At 42.4% G+C, this 26,548-nt stretch overlaps 1 protein-coding gene across 2 annotated transcripts in view; it reads right to left on the bottom strand.

Annotated features, from left to right (window-relative positions):
* LOC149340424 (uncharacterized) overlaps nt 1-21,408 on the bottom strand; it is a 35,868-nt gene extending 14,460 nt beyond the window's left edge. The window contains exons 1-7 of one of the 2 annotated variants that reach the window (XM_089549193.1): nt 21,285-21,408; nt 18,337-18,432; nt 15,314-15,409; nt 11,822-11,911; nt 8,688-8,777; nt 2,816-2,941; nt 1,981-2,087 (exon numbers count right to left, since the gene is read on the bottom strand). In XM_089549193.1, coding sequence (XP_089405319.1) covers nt 1,981-2,087; nt 2,816-2,941; nt 8,688-8,777; nt 11,822-11,911; nt 15,314-15,409; nt 18,337-18,432; nt 21,285-21,393 — 714 coding nt within the window. In that variant the 5' untranslated portion in view covers nt 21,394-21,408. The remainder of the gene's footprint in view (nt 1-1,980; nt 2,088-2,815; nt 2,942-8,687; nt 8,778-11,821; nt 11,912-15,313; nt 15,410-18,336; nt 18,433-21,284) is intronic. The other variant, XM_089549194.1, reaches the window with a different exon arrangement.
* Nucleotides 21,409-26,548: the final 5,140 nt, after the last annotated feature.

The raw sequence follows: 26,548 nt of genomic DNA, 5'->3' as shown, positions 1-26,548 counted from the left end.
AATTTTAGAAGTCTTGTACTTTTGTCATGCGTAGGTACACTTTTTGATGCATCCACCGCAGTGCCAAAGTGGTTATGTACACTGAGAAAAAAAATAGACATCCTACTAAGAAATTAAGTAGGAATTGTTTGACATATATGTTACCGACTTGTCTACTGTTAGTAGTAAAGACTGTTGTGTCATTTGATAGCGCTTGAAAATAGTAACAGGAATAAACCGTCTCAGCCAAACTTGTTGGAGGCACTACCTTTTGGCTGATAACTTATAATGAATTATATGTGAAATAATTGTTGAAAGTTCAACCCTAACAAGGTATGCATTACTATTTACCTAATAACTGTACCTGAGCGCACGATGCTATATATGTATGCATTTAGAAAGATATGTTGCTTACACCACTCTCTTTATTAGTTATATTCTATAATTTACTTTTTATTTGTTAAATGAACTATTCCTAAAAATATAGTAATGGTCAGCCAGGGTAAGAAAAAATAGCCACCTCCTAGTGCTAGAGTGTAGTAACGATTTTGTATACATAGTAGTAACAAGCAGTCAGGATTAGTAAACAGGTGCAGTAGCTGAATCCTAATGCTTATTTATTAAGCGTTTGTTCTGCTACCGAGAAAGATGTCACGTGCTGAATATCAGCCATGACGGCCGTGTTTTGATGGTAGTAAAATACAAAATTCCTCGTCGTGTTATTTCATTTCCCTGGGCGTTCAAGAAACTAGAGCGCTTGAAATAAATTCTGATTCTTTTCATACAAAATTTCTTCTAGTCATGCTCATGCGTTAGGAAGCGAAAAATGATGAATGCTCATCGTTCCTACTTTTGTGGTATAACAGTCTGCAAGGCCACCGCCCCTCACTCTTATAATAGGAGCTTGTTTCTGCCACCTGACCTAAAAAGTATTTAGTGGAGTGAACAACCGCAATTTCTACCACAGACTACGATTTACATTCGTTGTAGACCAAAGCAGGCATTGCTGAAATACTAGCACGATGTTTCCAGCACTAGGAAACATCTCTTTTAAAACGGGTCTTTTAAAAACTTAATATTATAACACGACACAAAACGTTTCAGACCGCAGCGGTGGCCTAGTGGTCTGAGCTTCCGCCTCGCGTGCGGGAGGTGCGGAGTTCGATCCCCAGTGCCACCGGGTACCCACGAGTGATACAATGGGTGCAAGCTTTCTCCTGCTCTGGTGCTCGGCTTATTTAGGGCGAGACGCTTGGGAAATGGGTCTTTCACTCCACCTTGACTAGAAGAAAAATACCTACTGCCATGGCACTCTTTGGCCACAGATGCCCTGACGCCATAAAATCCGTCATCGTCAACAAAACGTTTCAGATCGACAAAGCTATTACGTTCAATACATGAAAGACAGCTGAATATTTTGGTTGCCTTTACTGAACAAGCTTTTTTGTTGGCTGTTCTTTTATCGAACATACATTGAAACACGGTGTCAGAACAGTCGCCCGTATCGCTGGCATAAACAATGCGTAAAGATGGGAAAAAGAAAGATGGGAAGCATATTACAGTTACGGCTGTCAAGGCAAATAAGTGTTAGGATTAGGAATATATAAACAGGGCAACTAAATGCGCGACATATTTGGCTGTAATATAAAGCAACTCTACGCTGTCAGCTTGTTGCACTATGCAGTCTTTGGACTGCGAAGTTTTAAAGTAATTAAGGGTTTGGTGAGGCCTTGGATGTCTGCATATGCGGTGAGAATGGCTGACACTACCTGCAGGCTGGCAGCACGCAGCCTTCAGGAAGATATTCTGTGCTTCTGCAGTGACGTGTTTGGTGGTGGTCTGTGCGCGGCATACGAGGTTTTTCAAACGCGTCTCATTGAACACTCATGAAGGGTGGTTGAGTCGTGTCCTGGGGCTAAAATATTCAATTAGAGGTAGAAAAGGGCAGCTGAAGGTTTTCTGACAACGAGAGGAAAAACAGCACTCGCCACGTAAACTCACAGCTTTCTTAATTGCTTCCAGTGTTGCACCAGCGGTACAGGCCTCATTGCTGTAGCTATCAAACCGGCGGCCTTTGTTGATTTGGATGGTAATTTTCACTTTCCTTGCTGTGGAGAAAAATGATTTGAAAATGATGAGACAGGCAAAACTCACATGGCCTTTAGCGTTTCCGTCGTCTGAACGACGACAGAATTTCGTGTCCTCCACGATGACCCAAGGAGGGTCTAAACTAGCGCTCGTGCATCTCTGCCATCGTGATTTGGCTGTTCATTGTTTAAAGACACATGCCCTGTTTGGTGGTATCATAGTGTATTCGCGTTGTGCGTCGGCTAAGATTAAAGGCGTTCTGCCTACCACCAACCATGGTGGCGAACGTGGAACGTCCTTTTATCCCGCAAGTGCCATCCAGGACGTGATCGAACGTGGACGGCCCGGCGATTACTGTGTCTAGCTTCGTGTGTAACCGCACATACCTGAGCAAAAATTTTAACGCTACAAATATGGCAACTAGGTTCGCAATTTCAGTTCGAAAACTCTCCATTCTTTCAGTTGAATAGGGGCGAAACATGACATGAAAACGACATTTTCCAGTGTGGTTACAACGAACAGAGTGTTCTTTAACACACAGGTTTTAATTATGGGGTTTGATGGCGAATAAGCGACTGGACAATCATGTGCTAGCTGTACAAATAGGCTCAGTTGTATACAGACTACCCTAATATGTTCCTTAACGAGATCGTTCTGTAGAACAATAGAGGTTATTAAGCAGCTCTACAGCTTTTTGGCTATTTACCGGCGTTTCGAATGAATGAATCTGAGAGAGAAGAGTACTTACCTATCTTGCACTCGTCATTAATTTCCATTAGCCCCTTCTTGCAAACACACTTTGCCTTTTCGTTTTGTATCACACATTCTTTGTAAGGGCCTTTTTCGCATTTGAAGAAATCTGGATCGCAGGTAGCTAGAAGAAAAATACGCATGGAGTGGTACAGAAAATGAAAACGCTATGTGCTTTCTGCATATGATTTATAACCAAGACCTTAGAGCGGAACGTCGAGTCAGCTCACACAAGTGTCCGTAACAATTACGCAGTGACATTGCAACTGCAGTTTCTGACGACAAAGAGGAAAAAATGATGAAGCAGCATTGTGGAGACATGGGGCACGAACCATAGATATATGACCTTGTGTGGTTCTCTCTGGGCTCACCCGTTTGCCCTTAACAATATATTGTTCACATATATATTAAGAAACATAAAAAGTTCACTAAGTAATTTTCAAATACCCACTCGAAAAAAAAGAACGACGGGACCTTGTCATAAATACGACAGAATAATTTGTAGTGCTGTCATAACGAACGATTTTGCCGTTGTTTTGTGCTGTTTTGCAGTGGTGGTCTAGTATTTTCTTTACTACTTTTCTGTGGTGTATAGTTCTGTGCTACTTTTTTGTAGCAACTACGCAAAACGTTGTTGCTGCTACAAATATTTCTTCTGTTTCCACAATTTTTGGTCAAAAACAATAAAGAAAAATCTGTTGCAAGGGCAGAGATGACAGAACTTTTTCTGTAGTGTTTTTCGACTGGGTATTTAAAGGCGTCGGAATGCATGTTGTGTATAATGTCAATGAGCGAGCATTTATGAAGTGTTTCTCTTTCTCTTTCTCTTTATTTTTTCCTTTCTATTACAGAAACAAGCGGGAAACTTCAATGTGAAGTTTCCCGCTTGTTTCGACATCAACCAACCACTGAGCACTCTACCAAGGAATGCAACTTTTTACTGCGAAAGTAACATTTAGGAACCCATTTCTTGCATGTTATTGATTTAGAAAACATGTCAGGCGCGCCACACAGAAGGATTCTGAATAGGTCCTCCACTAGCCTTATAATGCTTTGCTACTCGCAGGATTGCGGATATTAGAATGTTTTACAGGAACGCATGTATGATGTACTTTCCATAGACTTGTCGGTGATAAAGCAAGAACATAAGCAACATAATAAAGCTAGGACGTCGAAAGGTCTTACCCTATTGCGCGAAAAATAAAAGGTATAAATAGCTGCAGCACACCAGAAAGAAGCCGCGTCTATAGGGAAGAAGTTGCAGATGAGAAACCGTACCCAAAGAATGTGACCTTTGATGGTGCCCCAGTGCTCACATGATTACGGTGTGCAGAAAAGATGCTCTGAAGGCTCTGAAGGTTAAAATGTGTTCACAGTTTAACTCTATAAAAATACCGTTGTTGAGACCTGCATGTGTTGAAACGGGAAAATTAGTGTAGCTTATGCATGGTAGCGGATTTCTTCTGGGCTGTGACAATCTATGACAGCAAGCTGTGGCAGCAACGTCATTGATGAAATGGAAGAAAGAACACGGCCTTTTCAAAGTATTGAGTCAGAATAAAACAAATGATTTGGGCGCCTTGATCTGTTTCTGTCATTACCAGCTCCTTGTAAATGGCTAAATGCCACGCATGTGTCAAGAAGAATAGCATATTTGTGTACTGTTAGTTTTAAATACATGCGCGTTAGGGCGTCGGTACTAGCTATTGGCCGTTCATCTATGAGCGGGGGGGGGGGGGGGATGACATGCAAATGGCTTGCGGTTTTGATCTTGATGAGAAACATAATGTAGAGGAAGTTTCACCCTAGACTGATAGGCACCTGATATGAAAAACGTGTATGAGTGGCTTATTCCCGGACACGTGCATTTCATACTTGTTGAGGCACCGTCGAACTGGACGTCATGGGGGGGGGCAGCATGTTCATAAAGCTACAGCTGGTCGCTGTCTCACTTGTCATGCCAACAACCCTGTTGCAAAACACCACCCCACCCCACCCTTACCATAAGTGAACAAGACTGCCAGAGGGCCTGTCTCTTCTGTCAACGACTCCATCGAAATGTTTAGTAATGTGCAGTTTCCCCAGGCATGGAAGGTAGCTGCCATTTTTCGACAAGCAAAGTCGACGAATGAGCCGAATAAAGACACGAGTGTCCTGTTTTAGCCAATAAGCATGGCCAGACAACACATTTAGCAGGAGATTATGAAAGACGTAATGAAGAATTTCTGTCCGAAGAAATTACAGGGGTGTAATCTGGTTGCACCCTCACCCTACTGCATTGAGGGCGGCTGCATGTTTGAATTTGAAGCAAAGACATGCGCTGCTTTAAATTCACTTCAAGCAGCCGTGTGGTGCAATTATCTAGGATGATATTTCCGCAGTGATGCTGTTGTACTGACGTTATTTTCTTCCCCTCAGTTTATGGGTGGTTCAACAGTACATCGTCACTCAGAAGTCCCTCTGTAACAAGCTATGGCAGTATACCTTTTGCAAGCTATCGATACAGGTTCGCGTCTTCTAATGTGTTTCGGAAATGACTAAAGCGCACTGCGATGCCGCTTGAAGGCACGCTTTTCAAGCTGGAAAGAGAAACTTGTCGGCAAAAACTCAGCCACAGGCAAATACAACGACTTATTTTGTGGGTCACAGACTATTGGCAATCTCCCTAGGCTTTGAAGGCTGGCAAGAGCGCAGATAAAGTGCAGTTTCAGAATACTGCTCATGGATCCAATTGGTTTTTGGTTTTTGGGGAAAGGAAATGGCGAAGTATCTGTCTCACATATTGGAGGACAAATGAACCGCGCCGTAGGGAAAGGAATAAAGGAGGGAGTGGAAGAAGAACGAAGAAAGAGGCCTAAAAAATGATTCGCAGCATGAGTGTCATGGATTAAATTATCGATGGACACTTTAATCATTCGCCCTATCGAGAAGCTGTGTAATAATCTAAATGAATGTCCGCCACCAATCCGTGCAGTCTCAGGAGTGATAAAATGGTACAATTCAGAAATGAACCTCAAAGCTACCGCATGAAACAAATAAGGAAGCAGAATGTTTGCTCGCTCAATTCAGCGGCGACGAACGATGCGCTGTGGTGCGAATGGAGGACTGACGACCACGGAAAGTGCTCATTACTCTCGGTGAGAACATCTGTGTCTCCAAAAGTCATGTTTAATTAACAATTAAGAGTCTGGTGTCTGCAATCTTGCGGTCAGCACCAAACCGCCATCAGTTGCCCGCCACTGCGTGATATCTGGGATGAAGAGCATTGGGCGCTGATATTGTGTGTGACTGAAATGCACCGCTACCTTCGCGTTGTCATCGCTGTCCGATGGGAGAAATGCCAGAGTGCGAGTATCCTTTCAACCGGCGACCACTGGAAAAATGTTTCCAATAAATAGGTAAGAACAGATTGAGGTACAGTGATAGCTTCTCGTTCGTGGGCAGTAGTTTTCACGCCAGAATATTTGTCCAGGAGTTTCACGAATATTTAGGGGCACAAAACGGTTTTCTCGCTGCCACTGTTGAACACGAATATGCCGTCGCAAGGCAGGAATTCCGCGGGAGCTGAAATTAGTGCAGTCGTACATGAACACATCAATGTAGTGGTACATTGCAACTGATGCTGTCCTACATCAGTTGATACAGTGTAGATTGTGCGGATTGAGAATACCGCGATCTTTTAGACAACATGCAAAGCACTCAGTGTGACAATGATTCGCAAGTTGCGGAACCGTATCTGTACTACCAGACTCGCCGTTTAGGACGTAGCCGCAGTGCTGGCTTCGGCAGCACCAAGGAAATAAAACAATATTCTATGCATTGATCTCGGCCGTTGACAACAGCTTCATAATCTACCAAAAAGTGACCGAAAAAAATGTTCTGCATGTACTGTAAATTTGATCTCGGTGACGTGAGCGCAGAGGAGGCTATGTCGTCAATGCGCGGGTGAAGAAGAAAATTACTGCTGGCTCTATCCTCAATGAGTGTAACGCTTTTCAAGCCCTAGCATTACTGGCCACGGTGAGCGATTCAGAGATTTATGCGTGATGCTCCTGCGTCACAGAAACAAAAAAGATCCAAAGAAAAAAATGTCCCACCGCTCGGATTCTAACCCAGGATTTCGTTATGAGAAAGGAGTACGCAACCTCATAGCCATGATGCATTTTTTTTTATCTTGATTACCAGGCTTCGGCGTAGCACGAAATTTCACAAAAACAACGGAGAGTACATAGCAACAGGGAAAAACGAAAAGAGCACGCGGCACACAATGTACATATATGTACGCAAAGTACATCTGGGGACGTTGTGATCAGCCAGCCACAGATTGGCTTCGTCATTAAAATTGGCGCAGATGTAACAAGGACTCTACTCTTGAGAAGCCAATCGGGAGGTTTCGCCGCTTTTTTTTTGGATTGTGACAAACGAATGCATACTTTCACTAAAGTAAATTCGAGCAGGTCTCACATCTTGTTATCATAGCCACGACGAGTGCTGTATTACTTGATGGATAGAACTGAACATAGCCTGTGCAGCAAGGCAGCAGAGGAACCTTCCATGACGTCATCCTAAATGGCTTGAGTGAACATAAGGTGGATGATGTATGCAAACTCCGCCTCTGTCGAAATCATTGAAACCTACCACGCACTCGCCTATAAAACCTCCGCGCGTCGCCCAGTCGCATCAGTCTCGCGCATATAGACCATGCAAAATGGACAATGCCTTGATTTGTCTTAAACAGTGTCTCAAGCACGTGACTGTCGCAAATAAAAGAAAAAAAGAAGACGGATGCAGTGTGAACCAGGCGGTGGTGGCAGTGGTTCAGCTGAAACGTTAAGAAGGTGAAAACAAGATGTTTGCAATGGCCAACAAAAGGTGTTTGCAGTGGTTTGAAAAACAGCCAAGCAGGCATTAATGTGGTGCACTGCTTGCTAGCGCAAGTCTTTCGCTTGCAGAGCACGACCTGTCATCATTTTTTTAATCGAGTCGTTACGTTCCCTAAACATATTCCATGCTGTCAAGCAGAACATAACGTAGGTATTTAGATGCGAAGCTCATAGGAAAATGGCGAGCGGCGATGGGAATGCGAACAATGTCGTCTTAAAAATCGCGCCTGACTGCTTCAAGATTTTTCGCCTACAATAAGATACGTCCACATGCTCAAGATTTGCGCACGATATGACAGTCAAGGGAAATAAAAAAAAATATTTCACTGCCACGTTTGCAGCTCAAGTTACTGGCTGATAATTGCAATGACCCAGGTGGCACTGCGGCTTCAAAAATGAAAAGAAAATTAATGGTGCTCTCACTAACGTCCCTGCAGATGATCAGCGTATGAGTGGCAGACGATCGTGCTTTGATTTTGGCAGGGCTACGAAGAGTGCTTTGTGATGTGAGAGATGTGCTGGTTTCGAGTTGATAATCTCATCGGGCAGTGTGTTTGCGGTAAGCGTCGCGATCATTCGTCTTATATTCCACTCGCAGCACGTTGATGAACTTCCTGCCGCATGTAAGGAGCGTTCAGGGCACGACACTCCGCCAAGGTTGCAACCAAGCACAGCCTGCAACACTACTCAAGTTCCACGTTGCCGCCTGCGATTTTATCACAACAGCTGCGGCTGCTTCTGCGCAAGCACGGAGAGTCGGAATGATGTGTACTCACAAAAGCTCTTAGCAATAGACGTGGAGACGATTTTGAAATCCAAGTATAGGGGAGCGACTTGCGTCTATTCCGCCGCCTAAAGGCTCAGATTATTAAGTTATTCGAGTATATATTCGGAAATGGGAATTTTATATTAGGTTTAGGAGAATCCAGGGCAAAGTTTTGCAGGCAGAAAAGACGAGACACACAATGCAATGAAATCTGCACCCACCTACACACATCGGAATGCCACTGGAATCATCGCATGATTTGTTAGAGGCTCTGCATTCGGCGTCCATCCCATCTTTACACTTCTTGAGGTCTGCGCACGATGCACCAGCAAAAAAAAAAAAACAAACTCAAAATGCGTTTCGCACTGTCAGAAAGGCTTGTAGAGAGAATTGTGAAATTCAAATCCTGTGGACATTCTTATGCCTCTTGTCCCACCTAAATTCTTGGCATATAAAAGTTAAGATCCAACTTCAGAGAAAGGGAAGTTCATTACTGACATTTTTATGGTAGTTTATGGTAGTTAGGCTCGACCATAAACTTATATTAGAATGGTATTCACGCTGAAGTCAAGTGCATGATGTTAGCTGCAAACGAAAACGTGTAGGGAATAAAGCATGATCAAATACTATAAATTAGGAGCATCTGTGCTTTCGTTAAAACAAAACTAACTACCAAGACTAGATATGTTCATCTGAAACAGTGAGTGCAGCATTAGATACGCTCTTCCTTCATACTTGATTTTCAAGGTTTCTGCTACACGCAAATAGTCATTTTTCCCTTTTAGGCTCACACTTGCTCATGCTTTAATCTCTGTAAAACAATAGCGCGAGTTCCGAATCACCCTTCTGCATGAATGTTAGGGAAGCTTCCTTTCTCGCAATCGTTTTTTTAGGCTTTGAAGCCGTCTTTCCTCAGCTTTGTGCACTTGTAGTCTAGAGATAGCACATAAATATGAAATTTACAGTAAAGGAAGGAATCAATCACAGGTTCTTTACGAAACGGTGTCCATGTTTCGAGCATAGCTATTCCGAAATTTTTTGTTCTCTAGACATATACTTGAACAAGCTGTTCGCCATCTATTTGCAGCATAAAATATATTAACCAGCGGATATGAAGCAGAATCCTTATTTGGTTTACGATTTATGGGGGTTTAACGTCCCAAAGCGACTCAGGTTATGGGGAACGCCGTAGTCAAGAGCTCCGGAAATTTCGACCAACTGTGATTCTTTATCGTGCACTGACATCGCACCATACACGAGCCTCTAGAATTTCGCTTCCATCGAATTTCGACCTCCGCGGCCGGGACCAAACCCACGTCTTTCGGGTCAGCAGCCAAGCGCCATAACCACTTAGACACCCCGGCTGCTGCCAACCCCTATTTGGTATTAAAAATAACGTTCACAGTTTCCTTCTGGCCGGCGTTCTGTACTAGCGCTTAAATGTGGTCATGTTATTTTTTCCTGAATTGACGATCTATAAAAGGGCATTAGTGGAAGTGACCATATAACTCCACCCTTTCGCATTTGGCGAAAACACCCGAGTCACGACACACTTCCTATATTCGAATGCATCCTTCTTTATTTTTATTCGCAGACTTAAGGTCTTGAAATAGAAGAAAGAAAACGCGAAACAGATGTAGTGCTCGAATGATTTATAAGGGTTGAAAAATATATTACTTGTTTCAAGGGACTGCATTCATATCTCTTATGCTCTTTATGCTCTGAAATGACCATTTACACTGAAATCACATGAATGATGAGACTATCATGTCCTATTTATCCTTGGCCTTGCACAGTCTATCTTTTCTGCACTTGTAGCCTGGAGATGGCTTAAAATATTTAAATATAAAATGACGAAAGGATTGACAGAGAACTATTTTATGAAACAGTACTGGTATATTGAGCATGACAACTAATTTGAAATTGATTTGTAGTTGTGCAGGCAAAACTGCTTGGAACCTATGTTCTTAATTTTCATCAACAATTTTTACCAGTCAACCTAAAACATATATTAAAAAAAAACTCATTGTTTGGCATTACAAAAAAAGTGCACGACTTCTTTGCTGCGACCGTTAAGTTGTTCTAAAGATTTGGAACAAATATTCCAGAACAGAATTTGACGTTTCACAACGGCTCATTACTGGAAGTGGAGATAAAACTTGACCCTTCATACTAATCGAATCCGCGCAAGTCAGCACAATTTTGTTTTCGAATGCATTATTCTTTGTTTTTATTGTGCGCGCCTGATCTGGATTTAGGAAGCAGAAACCGCTAAAAAGGCCCAAGACACGTAAGTTATATAACAACAGGAAAGGTTATTGCGTCTTTGAAGAAGTTCCTTGCTGCCAGCGCCGTGCAGCTTCCTAAAATCGGGACTATTTGTCTCCTGAAATTGCAATTCTCAAACGTTGCATTGGTGAGAAAGAGGGGTCAACTCGACACTTCGCACAGACTAATCCTGCAGTCAACACTGCTGATTAAAATACATCCATGTTTTCACGTATTGCTGCACTCCGGATCTTGAAATAGAGACCAACAGAGGCAAAAGAATCTCGGAAATATAAGATCAACAATATTTGAAACCTTTTGAATTTTTGGAATGTATTTGTTGCATATATATTAGAAAAATTTTATATCAGAAATTTATTTTATACTCAAGAATGGATGTTCACACAAAAGGTTAATGCAACGTAGTAGATGCAAAGGAAAATTTTATAGCCAATAAAACAAGAAGCAATTGCACTATTCCAGTGGAGTGGTGCTCAAAAAAAGGCCTTATTTTTGGCATGAACTAAGATTGCGACCAAAATTATAGAGGTACGCACGGGGTTCGTTTTTCTGAATGTTCATTTTTGCTCTTTCTGTATTGTTCATCTGCAGCAAGAATTAAAGTTTAAATTTCGTTTCAGCTTATGCATATTTTAATTGAAGTCGAGAGTTTGACGAAAACGCCTCATCGGTGTAAATAATAGTAACGTAAGCACCGATTAAGAACAAAATACTAGAAGTATCTGTATATTTTTGGACGTTCTGCATTCTTTATCGGCACCAAGTATTAAACATTAAAATCATTGTCATTATTTTAACTGAAGGGAAGAGTTGGACGAATACTCGTCTGGTCGGGGTAAATCATAATAACGTCAAAATGTAAACGCCGAGCAAGAACATAAGACGTTTTTGATTGTGAGCAAGGTTCCCATACGGCTGGCGAAACGTGTTTTTGGTCGACATCTTCAATTTCAAGTTATTAAGACTTTTTAATTTGAGAAAGTGCATTGAGCAAGTTAAGGAAAGCTAATCGGCCTGAAAAGAAGAGGAATCTGAGTCCATATTTGCAGTAAGCAAGAATACTCACCTTTGCATTGTCCAGTTGCTTCGTCACACAATTGTCCTTTATCTCTGCAGGCTTCTTTTTGTTCGTCGGTGCACTTGGTTTTTGGAGACTCTGAAACGAATTGAGGCATAAAAAAAGAAAGAACGATTGAGCTGGAACTTTTGGGGAATATTTCAGAAAATTTGAGCATGAAAGCCGCCACGATTGCAAAGCGGTTATGGCGCATGGTTGCAGACCTGAAAAATGCGGGTTCGATCTCGGAGGCGGGATCGAATTTCAAGAGAGGCGAAATTCTAGAGGCCAGTGTACTGTGCGACGTCAGTGCACGTCAGTGCAAAATCGGGTCTTATATATGAGTACCGAATTTTGAATTGTGTAACGTTGTATTACTGGGAATGAGGAGTCCACTCGACACTTCGCACAGACCAATCTCGCAGTGAACAGAGAAGGTTAGAATGCATCCATGTTTTTGCCTATTGCTTCACTGCGTATGTATAAAGAACACAAAAATTCTAGGGGACATGATATAAAAATTACTTGAAGTTTTGTTGATTTTTTGAGATGAATGTACGTGCTATATTTTTGAAAGTAATATTTATATCAGAAACTTATTTGATACTCAAGGATTGTTATAAACTTTCAAGGTTAACGGAACCTTATTGGAGCAAAGCTATGTTCTGTAGGCACAAGAACATGAAGTAATTCCTGTATTCTAGAGGAAATGGTGCTTACAAAAATGCATTATCTTTGGCATGAACTAAGATTGCGTTCAAGTATATTCGTAAACCCATCGTGTTTATGTTTTCTGAATGTCTAATTTTGCTGTTTATACATTTTGATCTGCAGCATGTAATATATTTTAATGTTCGGGTTACGCTTATGGACATTTTAACTGAAGTCTAGAGTTGGACGAAAAACCGTCCGGCCGGAGTGAATAATAATAACGTCTCATCGCAAACGTTAAAGGCCTACTTGACCGAAATTTTTCAAACCGTAAAAAGGTTGTTTTTTCATAGTATACCCCCGTATTATGCTACCCACAAAACATTACGCTCCAGTTTCAAGCAGTTACGGTGAAAAAGGCACGCAAAAATCGGAGTTTTCAATACCGAAACTGGAAAAACGGGCGCCATTGCCGCCCGCCGGAAGTGACGTATGTTTGAGACTGTACTCCGGATGGGTTCGGAGCGTCTGCTCGTTGCGGCTCGAGCAAAGCGCTGGTAGCGGTAGCGCGTGCAGCACTTTGTGCGATAAATACTGGTTATATGTGAAAACACACATCTTGAAACGGATGAAACGCCCTAGAAAAAGTTTTAAACGTGTTTTATTTGCTGTAGTAGTCTAGAAAAGTCCTGGCTCAACCTCAGTCAAGATGATCGCGCCGCAATGCTTGTGAGCGCTGTTTGCCTGGCAGTATTCGACTACAGCTTGTGCAAAGTTCGGATATAGCGGAGGAAGGAAGCATATTCAAATCGAGGCCAAGTAGAAGTGCTTGTATTATAAAGTCGGCTTTTTTGAGCGGGCACGCGCGTGCCATCAGCACATATGCGCTCTGTTGTGCGTGCAATATGGTTGTTGTCTTGATAAAAAAAATGACCTGCCTTCTCCTTTTCCTTCTCATTTTTCTCCCCCGTCGAAAGGTATTCCTGCCTGTGCACAGAAATTTGGAACAGGTGCTGTGAACGCCAGTTAAATCAATAAAACCAGATGGATGTGTAAAAAGAGAGCTGAAGAGAATTAAGTGCTGCGTTAAGCGAAAGAATATGCCAGAAGCAAAATTTGCGTTGCAAAATAAATATATATTTTTCTCTTCGAGGACCGTGGCATCAGTGCGGTGCCGATGGTGGGCTGGTTCATCTTTGCGCGCCTCGGTCGGGCAAGCCACTGCACGTTGCGATATACATGTCGATTCAAATGAACAGAAACTTATGCGTTGCGGTCATTACAGTATTTATCTAGAACCACTTAAAGCCCGTGTACTGCAGGGACGGAAAGGTTTTTCTAATCTTTTCAAACCACACAGCTGGGCAGAACGACTTGGTTGCCGAACCCCAGTCGACCGTATACACCCACCGCGCAAATTACCGTACGTGTCTCTAACCAAACATATAAATTTGATATTTATATGTTATGGTATTTATATGTTATGGATCACCAACTAGCCCGCACCCTTACCCTACTGAATAAAATCAAAATTCTTTGAAAAGATTATCATTCAAATAACATGCGTGCAGTTCTCTGGGGTCTTGGAGACGCGTCTCGAATGGCAACGCTGAAGCTTCCTGTAATCGACCTCAAGTGTGAATGGCGTGAGCCAGTAAGAAAGTCGATGTTTTCAGTAACGCTTGTGTGGCCTTCCAGGATTCTCAGCCCGGCCTGCAAATCTTCGAGGCAGCAGATACACTCGGCGCACGACGGCATTATTGCGCATTGGGCAGAGCTGTACTTGCAATAAACGGGTGCGCATATGTTGATTCCTTTTCAGACGAAGCAGACCTCTCCTAGACTTCTGCCTGGTGTAAATAACGTGCCGTAAAAAGGGCATTGCTCGATGAGCAAAGCCGTCCACTTTAACTTCTGGACCGGCTTAGCTAGCTTGTGACAAGCGATTCCCCCCTCCTCTTTATTCTCCCGATTAGAGACGCCTCGAAGCCTTCGGTTCGTGGCATGCTTTGCCGATCGGGCCAGAAAGACGTAGGTGCTCTGATGCATGATGTAGACCGGGACAGGTCTATTGACAAAGCCCAACCCACAATAGGGGTTAGCGCGAGGCAGAAGCGTCAGTCACCCACCATTATCTTTTTTGAAGAAGAGAGGGGAATTCACGTTAAAACCTGAGCTCCAGACAGCTGACACCAGCTTTCGAGATCGGGGGCGATGGGCAGTGGCCGAGAGGTATACATGGTGCTTTCCGCATTCCTCGTATTCCCTTCCGCGGCCATGCACTTCGTCTACATGATGCCATCAGTTTATTTTTCTCGGATACCATCGAGCTTCGCGGTGAAAACAGCCAGAAACGCGCCAGAAGAAGAGCGTACAAGGGGCGCGCACTCACTTCGGAACGCCTGAAACTAGCGAGCCGGCGATGGCGGTGTCTCAAATGTGCGTCATTTCCGGTCAGGTTTGTTAGTTGTTCAGCACACCGCTAGGGGTCTGCGCCGTCTGCTACAGAGGTTTTTGAACGCTTCTAACTAAAATTCTAGACGCTCCACAAGCCCTAATATTAAATATAAATATTGTTAATAACATGCACACTATATCGAGCGCAAAATTAGCCGAAGTAAAGTTTCGGTCAAGTAAGCCTTTAAGCAAAAAAAAAAACGTTGTTTTTCATCGTGAACAAGGCTCCCATACGCCTGCCGAATCGTTTTTTTTTCTTTCGTCAGCATCGAAAATGTCTCGTTGTTTTGATGTTTTAATTTGAGAAAGTGCATTGAGCAAGTTAAGGAAGGCTAATCGGCCTGAAAAAGAGAGGAATGTGAATCCCTATTGGCAGTGAGCTACAGTGCTCACCTTTGCATTCTCCAGTTGCTTCGTCACACACTTCTCCTTTATTTTGGCAGGCTGTTTTCTGTTGCTCGGTGCACTTGGTTTCAGGGGGCTCTGCAGCTAATTCAGGCATAGAAAAAGAAAGAATGAATGAGCTGGAAATTTTGCGAAATATTTAAGATAATTTGAGCTTGAAAGCCGCCACGGTTGCTAAGCGGCTCTGACGAGCGGCTGCTGACCTGAAAGACGCCGGTTGGATCGCGGATGCGGCGGTCGAATTGCAATGGAAGCGAAATTCTATTGGGCCGTGTACTGCGCGATGTCAGTGCAGGTTAAAGAACCCCTAGGTGGTCGAAACTCACGGAGCCTTTCACTACCACGACCCACATAGACTAAGTCACTTTGGGACGTTAAGCCCCCATAATCTTTGAGCATGATCAACTTTCTTGAATGGTTGGGTTTTCTGAGAAAGAGTATAGCTGCTGAACTGCACGTGCTTTCCATCATATGATTTCTTGAGGTATAGATGATATTAACGTTATTTTTCGATGAGGCTTTGCTTCGCGCAAGAGATAATGTTCATAAGATTCTCGCTGCACACTCCGGGGGGTTTCCTAAAAGCCGGGTCTTGTATTTGAGTCCTGAAATTTTATTTTTATAACTTTGCATTACTGGGAATCCGGAGTCACCTCGAAACCTCGTACAGATTGATGCCGAGTCAACACTGCAGATTAGATTGCAGGTATTTTTTTGCCTATTGCTGCACTGCGGATCTTGAAATAGAAACTTTAAAATGCGAAAAAATTGTAGGGGATATATTATAGACATAATTTGAAATTTTATTGATTTTTTGAGAAGAATGTAGGTGCTATGTTTCGAAACATAATTTGAATATCAGAAATTTTTTTAACTAAACGGTTGTTATAAACATTTAAGGCTATCGCCATTTACCTGCAGAGAACTAAAAACTTATAGCCACTAAAACAAAAAGTTTTTTCCGGTATTCGAGAGGAAGGGCGCTTAAATAAAGCTTTACCTTTGGCAGGAAATAAGATTATGACCAAAAATATTCAGAGACCCACGTGGTACCGTTTTCTGAATATTTATTTTTTCTCTTTCTACATTTTTGATCTGCAGCAAATATCATATTTGAAAGTTCATGTGACAATTCTAGATATTTTAACTGAGGTCTAGAGGTGAACGAAAACGTCAGCGCAGGGTAAATATATCGTGCTATTGTAGACATCGAGCAAAAACAAAGCTACAGAGGTTTCAAGTTCTTTTTGAACTTTCTGCATTCTTTATTAGCAGAAAGCAATCAAGTAATCAACGAGCAAGTACCATATTTTAAAGTTCGTGTTACAATTATCTATATTTTAATTGAAGTCTAGAGTTGAACGAAAATGTATGCGCGGGTTAAAAATATCGCGCTATTGTAGACGTCGAAGAAAAATAAGGTTACAGAGGTTTCCGGTGCTTTTTGCACTTCCTGCATTCTTTATCAGCAGAAAGTAATCTTTTTTAAAGTTAGTGTCATACTTGTAGATATTTTAATTGAAGTCGAGAGTTGGACGAAAACTCGTGTCCTCAGGGTAAATCATAATAACGTCAATAACGTCAAAGTGTAAACGCAGAGCCAAAACAAAAACAATACGTTCCTGATTGTGGACAAAGTGCCCTACGGTTTCCGAAACGTATTGTTTTTAGCGACGTTTAAAATTTCTCCTTATTTCGTATCTCGAATTTAGACAGGTGGTCGAAATTCGCGGAGCCCTTCACTACGACGATCCACATAACTTAAGTCGGTTTGAGACGTTAAGCCCCCATAAACCGCAAATTTTCACATGAATCGTAGGGTTTGCACAGAAATATTATTGTTGCTAAAACTCATGTCATTTCCACTATAGCAGTTCTTTAGAACTAGACGCGATTGATGTTATTTTTCGTTGAGTATTTGCTGGGTGTAAGAAATAATATTCATAACATTCTCGCTGCGGACGCCGAGCCGCGAGGACTTATATTTGTGTCATGAAATTTTAATTGTACAATATTGATAATACTCAGAAAGAGGAGTCAGCTTGACGGGTCGTACAGATCAATGCCGCAGTCAACACAGCAGATCAGAGTGCATCCATGTATTTCCCGGTGGGTATACTACGGATCTCAAAAAAGAAAGTGTAAAAGGCAGAAAAATTCTAGGGGACATATTATCTGATTTATTCGAAATTTCATTGATTATTTGAGATGAATGTTACTGCTTATTTTTCGAAAATATTTTTCATATCAGAAATTTATTTTCCACCCAAGGATGCTTATAAACATCCAAGGATAACGCAACTTCATTTCAGCAAATTAAAAGTTTTTAGGCACAAAACATGAAGTAATTCCGGTATTCTAGAGTTATGGTGGTCACAAAAACGCGTCATTTTTCATGAACTAAGATTACGACCAAAAATATTCAGAGACCCACGTGGTTCGGTTTTCTGAATCTGTATTTTTGCTCTTTCAACTTTTTTGATCTGCAGCAAGTATTATATTTAAAAGTGCGTGCCACACTTATAGATATTTTAATTGCAGTCTAGAGTTGAATGAAAACGTCTGCGCGGGGTAAATCATATCGAGCAAATGTAGACGTCGAGGAAAAATAAAATGACATAGGTTTCTGGTTATTTTTCCTCTTTCTTCATTCTTTATCAGCAGCAAGTAACCAATTTTAAAGTTACTGTCGTACATATGAATATTTTAAATGAAGTCGAGAGTTGGACGAACACTCGTTTCGTCGGGGTAAATCGTAACAAAGACGAAGTGTAAAAGCAGAGCAAAAACAAACTGTTTAGAAGACAACAAAGACATCAACAATACGTCTTTGATTGTGAACAAGGCGCCCGTATGGCTGCCGAAATGCATTGTTTTTTATTGACGTTTATGATTTCTCTTCATAAAGAAGTTTTAATTTGAGGAAGTGCATTGAGTAAGTTAAGGAAGCCCAATCGGCCTTAAATATGGAGGAATGTGAATCCCTATTGGCAGTGAGCTACAGTGCTCACCTTTGCATTTTCCAGTTGCTTCGTCACACACTTGTCCTTTATTTGTGCAGGCTGTTTTCTCTTGCTCGGTGCAGTTGGTTTCGAGGGGCTCTGCAGCTAATTCAGGCATAGAAAAAGAAAGAATGAATGAGCTGGAAATTCTGCGAAATATTTAAGATAATTTGAGCTTGAAAGCCGCCACAGTTGCAAAGCGGCTCTGACGATCGGCTGCTGACCTGAAAGACGCCGGTTGGATTGCGGATGCGGCGGTCGAATTGCAATGGAAGCGAAATTCTAGAGGCCCGTGTCCTGTGCGATGTCAGTGCAGGTTAAAGAAAGACGGGTGGTCGAAATTCGCGGAAACCTACGACGATCCACATAACCGAAGTAGCGTTCGGACGTTAAGCCCCCCTAAACCATAAACTTTACGCATGACCATTTCTCGCGAATCGTAGGGTTTGCATAGAAATTTTATCGTTGCTAAAACGCACGTTATTTCCAGTATGTCAGTAATTTAGAACCAGACGCGATTCATGTTATTTTTCGATGAGTATTTGCTTGGCGTAAGACATAATGTTCATAAGATTCTCGCTGCGGTCGCCGAGCCGTGGGGCCCTAAATTTGTGTCCTTAAAATTAATTGATCAGCATTGCATTACTGAGTATGCGGAGTCCGCTCGACACCTCGTAGTGATTTATAGCGCCGTGAATAGAGGAGATTAGAATGCATCCATGTTTTTGCCGATGGCTTCACTACGGATCTTGAAATAGAAACTGTAAAAGGCACAAAAATTCTAGGAGACTTATTATTCGATTTATTCGAAATTTCAATGATTATTCGAGATGAATGTTGGTGTTAAACTTTATGAAAATAGTTTTAATATCATTACATTGTTTTCTACACAAGGATGCCTATAAGGTTTCAAGGTTAACGCAACATTACTTCAGCAAAGTAAAATTCCATAGTGACAAAACAAGAAGTAATTCCGGTATTCTAGAGGAAAGGTGGACACAAAAAAGCATCAGTTTTGGCATGAGCTAAGATTACGACCAAAAATATTGAGAGACCCATGTGGTTCGGTTTTTTGAATGTTTATTTTTTCCCTTTCAACATTTTTGATCTGCAGGAAGTATTATATTTTAAAGTGCGTGTCACACTTATAGTTATTTTAATTGAAGTCTAGAGTTGAACGAAAACGGCTGAGGGTTAGCTAAGGTTAAGCCTAGTCAGATGCGAAGCATATTGATGGCTAGGCTTGGTAATACATGGCTTTCCTTGATTGAAGTTCAACCCGCTCTTCATCGGTCTCTGTGGCACGCTGAAGCTTTCGCTTCTCGTTCAAATCAGCCCTGCTTCTAGGCGGCATCCCAACACCTGGCCGCCTCGTAAGTGCCCGGAGAGCGAGGCAAGCTCCGCTTTATACCGCTGCTGTAGCGTCACGTGGTCAGCTGCAGCGCCTCTGATGTGGAGCATCCACCGCCGCGGCCGACCGCGCGAGCCGGCAGCGCATCTCTTCTCTGCTGTGACGTCATGTTGTCACGTGGTCAGCCGCCGCGCCTCTGATGTGGAGCCTCCACCGCCGCGGGCGACCGCGCGAGCCGGCAGCCCATCTCTCCTCTGCTGTGACGTCATGTTGTCACGTGGTGTCACGTGTTCACGCTAAAGGTCAATGGTAGATCCACCGCCGCGCTCGACGGGCTGTAGTGTAGCTTGTTGTAACCGTACTTCGGACCCCGTGGGCCCGATCAAGCAGCTACCGTGAACAATTACCAAGGTCGACAACCTCGCGACGACCATGGGAAGTGGGAAGCTTGGAATGCCCCTCCGAGCCTCAGCGGATTAGTGTAGCAAGAATGTCGAGGGCAATTGTCAGCAGTAACCCCAGGGACCACAGCGGAGATGACCACTATGGCGGCGAAAGCCGGGGACGCGCCGGAGGTATTGTCCGAGCGACCACAGAGGAGGCGACGGGCCGGCGCCGGTCACGCTGGCGGATAATTGAAGAATTCTGTGTCCCCGACTCGCGTTCTGGGCAATCGGCGGGGAGGCAAGTTCATTCCCCTGCTGGAAGACTTCGGGAGATTCCTTTCCCGCAGGGCTGGTTGAGTCGGCATCTCCTCCTCTCATCGACCCAGCTGCGAGGGAGTGGAAAAGCTCGCACCTGCCCAGCCGTGGGTGGTAACAAGAATGTCCCCTTCGGTCCATCCGATTGGACAGTGCTCGTCGACCATTATTCCCCAGCCAGGGATCTGGGGAAACCGAATGATATTTAACTCGGCCGTGAGTGTGGTCGAGAGAAGCCTGCTAGCTCCAGTCGACTACGGTTGACTAAGACGTTCCCCTTCCACTGAGAGCCATTCTCAGTCCCGCTCTATGTATATAATGTAAATACAGTTTTTCCTTCACTTCCCCTACTCCCCGTCTCCGGCCCACGTTTCCTTCCTCCTTCGGCAATGCGGCGGTGATCCTGGACCCGATGCCTGGTGGGACACGCTACTAGCACGGCAAAACATATCAAGCTCTAGTAATATGCTTCGCATAAAACGTCTGCGCGGGGTAAATCATATCGGCCAAATGTAGACGTCAAGGAAAAATAAAAAGACAGATTTCTGGTTATTTTTCCTCTTTCTGCATTCTTTATAAGCAGTAAGTAACCAATTTTAAAATTACTGCCGTACTTATGAATATTTTAAATGAAGTCGAGAGTTGGACGAACACTCGTTTCGTCGGGGTAAATCATAATAACGTCAAAGTGTAAATGCCGCGCTAAAATAAGGACAAAACAGTTTTGACTGTGAACAAGGCGCCCATACAGCTGCCGAAACGCATTGCTTTTCATCAACGTTTACAATTTCTCGATATAAAGAAGTTTTAATTTGAGGAAGTGCATTGAGTAAGTTAAGGAAGCCCAATCGGCCTTAAATTTGGAGGAATGTGAATCCCTATTGGCAGTGAGCTACAGTGCTCACCTTTGCATTCTCCAGTTGCTTCGTCACACACTTGTCCTTTATTTGTGCAGGCTGTTTTCTGTTGCTCGGTGCACTTGGTTTCGGGGGGCTCTGCAGCTAATTGAGGCATAGAAAAAGAAAGAATGAATGAGCTGGAAATTTTGCGAAATATTTAAGATAATTTGAGCTTGAAAGCCGCCACGGTTGCTAAGCGGCTCTGACGAGCGGCTGCTGACCTGAAAGACGCCGGTTGGATCACGGATGCGGCGGTTGAATTGCAATGGAAGCGAAATTCTAGAGGCCCGTGTACTGTGCGATGCCAGTGTAGGTTAAAAAAACACGGGTGGTCGAAATTCGCGGAGCCCTACGACGATCCACATAATCGAAGTCGCGTTTAGACGTTAAGCCCTCCTAAACCATAAACTTTACGCATGACCATTTCCCGCGAATCTTAGGGTTTGCATAGAAATTTTATCGTTGCTAAAACGCACGTGATTTCCACTATGTCAGTTCTTTAGAACCAGACGCGATTCATGTTTTTTTTCGATGAGTATTTGCTTGGTGTAAGACATAATGTTCATCAGATTCTCGCTGCGGTCACCAAGCCGTGGGGACCTAATTTGTGTCCTGAAAATTAATTGACCAGCATTGCATTACTGAGTATGCGGAGTCCGCTCGACACCTCGTAGTGATTGATAGCGCCGTGAATAGAGGAGATTAGAATGCATCCATGTTTTTGCCGATGGCTTCACTACAGATCTTGGGATAGAAACTGTAAAAGGCACAAAAATTCTAGCAGACATATTTGATTTATTCGAAATTTCAATGATTATTCGAGATGAATGTTGGTGCTAAATTTTAGGAAAAAAGATTTCATGTCAGAAATATAATTGCTACACAAGGATGCCTATAAACTTTCAAGGTTAACGCAACTTTATTTCAGCAAAGTAAAATTCCATAGTCACAAAACAAGAAGTAATTCCGGTATTCTAGAGGAAAGGTTGACACAAAAAAGCATCAGTTTTGGGATGAGATAAGATTACGACCATCAATATTCACAGACCCACGTGGTTCGGTTTTATGAATGTTTATTTTTGCTCTTTCAACATTTTTGATCTGCAGCAAATATTATATTTTAAACTGCGTGTCACAGTTATAGATATTTCAATTGAAGTCAAGAGTTGAACGAAAACGTCTGCGCAGGGTAAATCATAACGGGAAAATGTAGACGTTGAGAAAAGATAAAATGACAGTCTCCTCTGGTTATTTTTGCTCTTTCTGCATTCTTTATCAGCAGTAAGTAACCAATTTTAAAATTACTGTCGTACTTATGAATATTTTAAATGAAGTCGAGAGCTGGACGAACACTCGTTTCGTCGGGGTAAATCATAATAATGTCAAAGTGTAAATGCCGCGCTAAAATAAAAACAATACGGTTTTGACTGCGAACAAGGCGCCCATACAGCTGCCGAAACGCATTGCTTTTCATCAACTTTAAATTTCTCGATATAAAGAAGCTTTAATTTGAGGAAGTGCAGTGAGTAAGTTAGGGAAGCCTAATCGGCCTGAAATAGGAAGGAAAGTGAATCCCTATTGGCAGTGAGCTACAGTGCTCACCTTTGCATTCTCCAGTTGCTTCGTCACACACTTGTCCTTTATTTGTGCAGGCTGTTTTCTGTTGCTCGGTGCACTTGGTTTCGGGGGGCTCTGCAGCTAATTCAGGCATAGAAAAAGAAAGAATGAATGAGCTGGAAATTTTGCGAAATATTTAAGATAATTTGAGCTTGAAAGCCGCCACGGTTGCTAAGCGGCTCTGACGAGCGGCTGCTGACCTGAAAGACGCCGGTTGGATCACGGATGCGGCGGTCGAATTGCAATCGAAGCGAAATTCTAGAGGCCCGTGTACTGTGCGATGCCAGTGTAGGTTAAAGAAACACGGGTGGTCGAAATTCGCGGAGCCCTACGACGATCCACATAATCGAAGTCGCGTTTAGACGTTAAGCCCTCCTAAACCATAAATTTTACGCATGATCATTTCTCGCGAATCTTAGGGTTTGCATAGAAATTTTATCGTTGCTTAAACAAAACGTTATTTCCGCTATGTCAGTAATTTAGAACCAGACGCGATTCATCTTATTTTTCGATGAGTATTTGCTTGGTGTAAGACATAATGTTCATCAGATTCTCGTTGCGGTCTCCAAGCCGTGGGGACTTATATTTGTGTCCTGAAATTTAATTGATCATCCTTGCATTACTGAGAATGAGGAGTGAGCGCGACACCTCGTAGAGATTGATACCGCAGTGAATAGAGATTAGATTGCATCCATGTTGTGGCCGATGGCTGCACTACGGATATTGAAATAGAAACTATAAAAGGCACAAAAGTTTTAGGAGAGCTATTATTCGATTTATTCGAGATTTCAATGATTATTTGAGATGAATGTTGGTGCTAAATTTTTGGAAAATAGTTTTCTATCAGAAATTTGTTTTCTAGACTAGGATGTTTATAGACATTCAAGGTTAACGGAACTTAACTTCAGCTAAGCAAAATTCCATAGTAACAAAACAAGACGTAATTCCGTTATTCTTGAGGAATGGTGGTCACAAAAAAGCATCATTTTTGGCATGAACTAAAATTACGACCAAAAATATTCAGAGACCCACGTGGTTCGGTTTTCCAAATCTTTATTTTTTCTCTTTCAACGATTTTGATTCTCACCAATTATTATATTTTCAAGTTCGTGTCACACCTATAGATATTTTAATTAAAGTGTAGAGTTGAACGAAAACATCTGCGCAGGGTAAATCATAACGAGCAAATGTAGACGTTGAGAAAAGATAAAATGACAGAGATTTCTGGTTTTTTTCTTTCTGCATTTTTTATCAGCAGTAAGAAACCAATTTTAAAGTTACTGTCGTACTTGTCAATATTTTAAATGAAGTCGAGAGTTGGACGAACACTCGTTTCGTCGGAGTAAATGATAGTAACGTCAAAGTGTAAATGCCGCACTAAAATAAAAACAATAAGGTTTTGACTGTGAACAAGGCGCCCATACAGCTGCCAAAACGCATTGCTTTTCATCAACGTTTACAATTTCTCGATATAAAGAAGTTTTAATTTGATGAAGTGCATTGAGTAAGTTAAGGAAGCCCAATCGGCCTTAAATATGGAGGAATGTGAATCCCTATTGGGAGTGAGCTACAGTGCTCACCTTTGCATTCTCCAGTTGCTTCGTCACACACTTGTCCTTTCTTTGTGCAGGCTGTTTTCTGTTGCTCGGTGCACTTGGTTTCGGGGGGCTCTGCAGCTAATTCAGGCATAGAAAAAGAAAAAATGAATGAGCTGGAAATTTTGCGAAATATTTAAGATACTTTGAGCTTGAAAGACGCCACAGTTGCTAAGCGGCTCTGATGATCGGCTGCTGACCTGAAAGAGGCCGGTTCGATCGCGGATGCGGCGGTGGAATTGCAATTGAAGCGAAATTCTAGAGGCCCGTGTACTGTGCGATGCCAGTGTAGGTTAAAAAAACACGGGTGGTCGAAATTAGCGGAGCTCTACGACGATCCACATAACCGAAGTCGCATTCGGATGTTAAGCCCCCTAAACCATAAACTTTACGCATGATCATTTCTCGCGAATCGTAGGGTTTGCATAGAAATTTTATCGTTGCTAAAACGCACGTGACTTCCACTATGTCAGTTCTTTAGAACCAGACGCGATTCATGTTATTTTTCGATGAGTATTTGCTTGCTGTAAGACATAATGTTCATCCGATTCTCGCTGCGGTCACCAAGCCGTGGCAACCTAAATTTGTGTCCTGAAAATTTATTGATCAGCACTGCATTACTGAGTATGCGGAGTCAGCTCGACACCTCGTAGTGATTGATAGCGCCGTGATAGAGGAGATTAGAATGCATCGATGTTTTTCCCGATGGCTTCACTACAGATCTTGGAATAGAAACTGTAAAAGGCACAAAAATTCTAGGAGACATAATTTTTGATTTATTCGAAATTTCAATGATTATTCGAGATGAATGTTGGTGCTAAATTTTATGCAAATAGTTTTAATATCAGAACATTGTTTTCTAGATAAGGATGCCTATTAACTTTCAAGGTTAACGCAACGTTACTTTAGGAAAATAAAATTGTATGTCACACAAAACAAGAAGTAATTCCGGTAATCTAGAGGAAAGGTGGACACAGAAAAGCATCATTTTTGGCATGAACTAAGATTACGACCAAAAATATTCAGAGAACCACGTGGTTCGGTTTTCTGAATGTTTATTTTTGCTCTTTCAACATTTTTGATCTGCAGGAAGTATTATATTTTAAAGTGCGTGTCACACTTATAGATATTTTAATTGAAGTCTAGAGTTGAACCAACACGTCTGCGCGGGGTAAATCATATCGGCCAAATGTAGACGTCGAGGAAAAATGAAATGACCGAATTTTCTGGTTATTTTTCCCCTCTGTGCATTCTTTATCAGTATCAACCAATTTTAAAGTCACTGTCGTACTTATGAATATTTTAAATGAAGTCGAGAGTTGGACGAACACTCGTGTCGTCGGGGTAAATGATAATAACGTCAAAGTGTAAATGCCGCGCTAAAATAAAAACAATACGCTTTTGACTGAGAACAAGGCGCCCATACAGCTGCCGAAACGCATTGCTTTTCATCAACGTTTACAATTTCTCGATATAAAGAAGTTTTAATTTGAGAGAATGAATTGAATAAGTTAAGGAAGCCTAATCGGCCTTAAATATGGAGGAATGTGAATCGCTATTGGCAGTGAGCTACAGTGCTCACCTCTGCATTCTCCTGTTGCTTCGTCACAGACTTGTCCTTTATTTGTGCAGGCTGTTTTCTGTTGCTCGGTGCACTTGGTTTCGGGGAGCTCTGCAGCTAATTCAGGCATAGAAAAAGAAAGAATGAATGAGCTGGAAGTTTTGCGAAATATTTAGGATAATTTGAGCTTGAAAGCCGCCACAGTTGCTGAGCGGCCCTGACGACCGGCTGCTGACCTGAAAGACGCCGGTTGGATCGCGGATGCGGCGGTCGAATTCCAATGGAAGCGGAATTCTAGAGGCCCGTGTACTGTGCGATGTCAGTGCAGGTTAAAGAAACACGGGTGGTCGAAATTCGCGGAGCCCTACGACGATCCACATAATCGAAGTCGCGTTTAAACGTTAAGCCCTCCTAAACCATAAACTTTACGCATGATCATTTCTCGCGAATCTTAGGGTTTGCATAGAAATTTTATCGTTGCTAAAACGCACGGTATT

Source organism: Amblyomma mixtum, chromosome 6 (assembly GCF_055824585.1).
Source record: "Amblyomma mixtum isolate Tamu chromosome 6, ASM5582458v1, whole genome shotgun sequence".
NCBI lineage: Eukaryota > Metazoa > Arthropoda > Arachnida > Ixodida > Ixodidae > Amblyomma > Amblyomma mixtum.
This window is presented reverse-complemented; position numbering and strand designations above follow the sequence as displayed.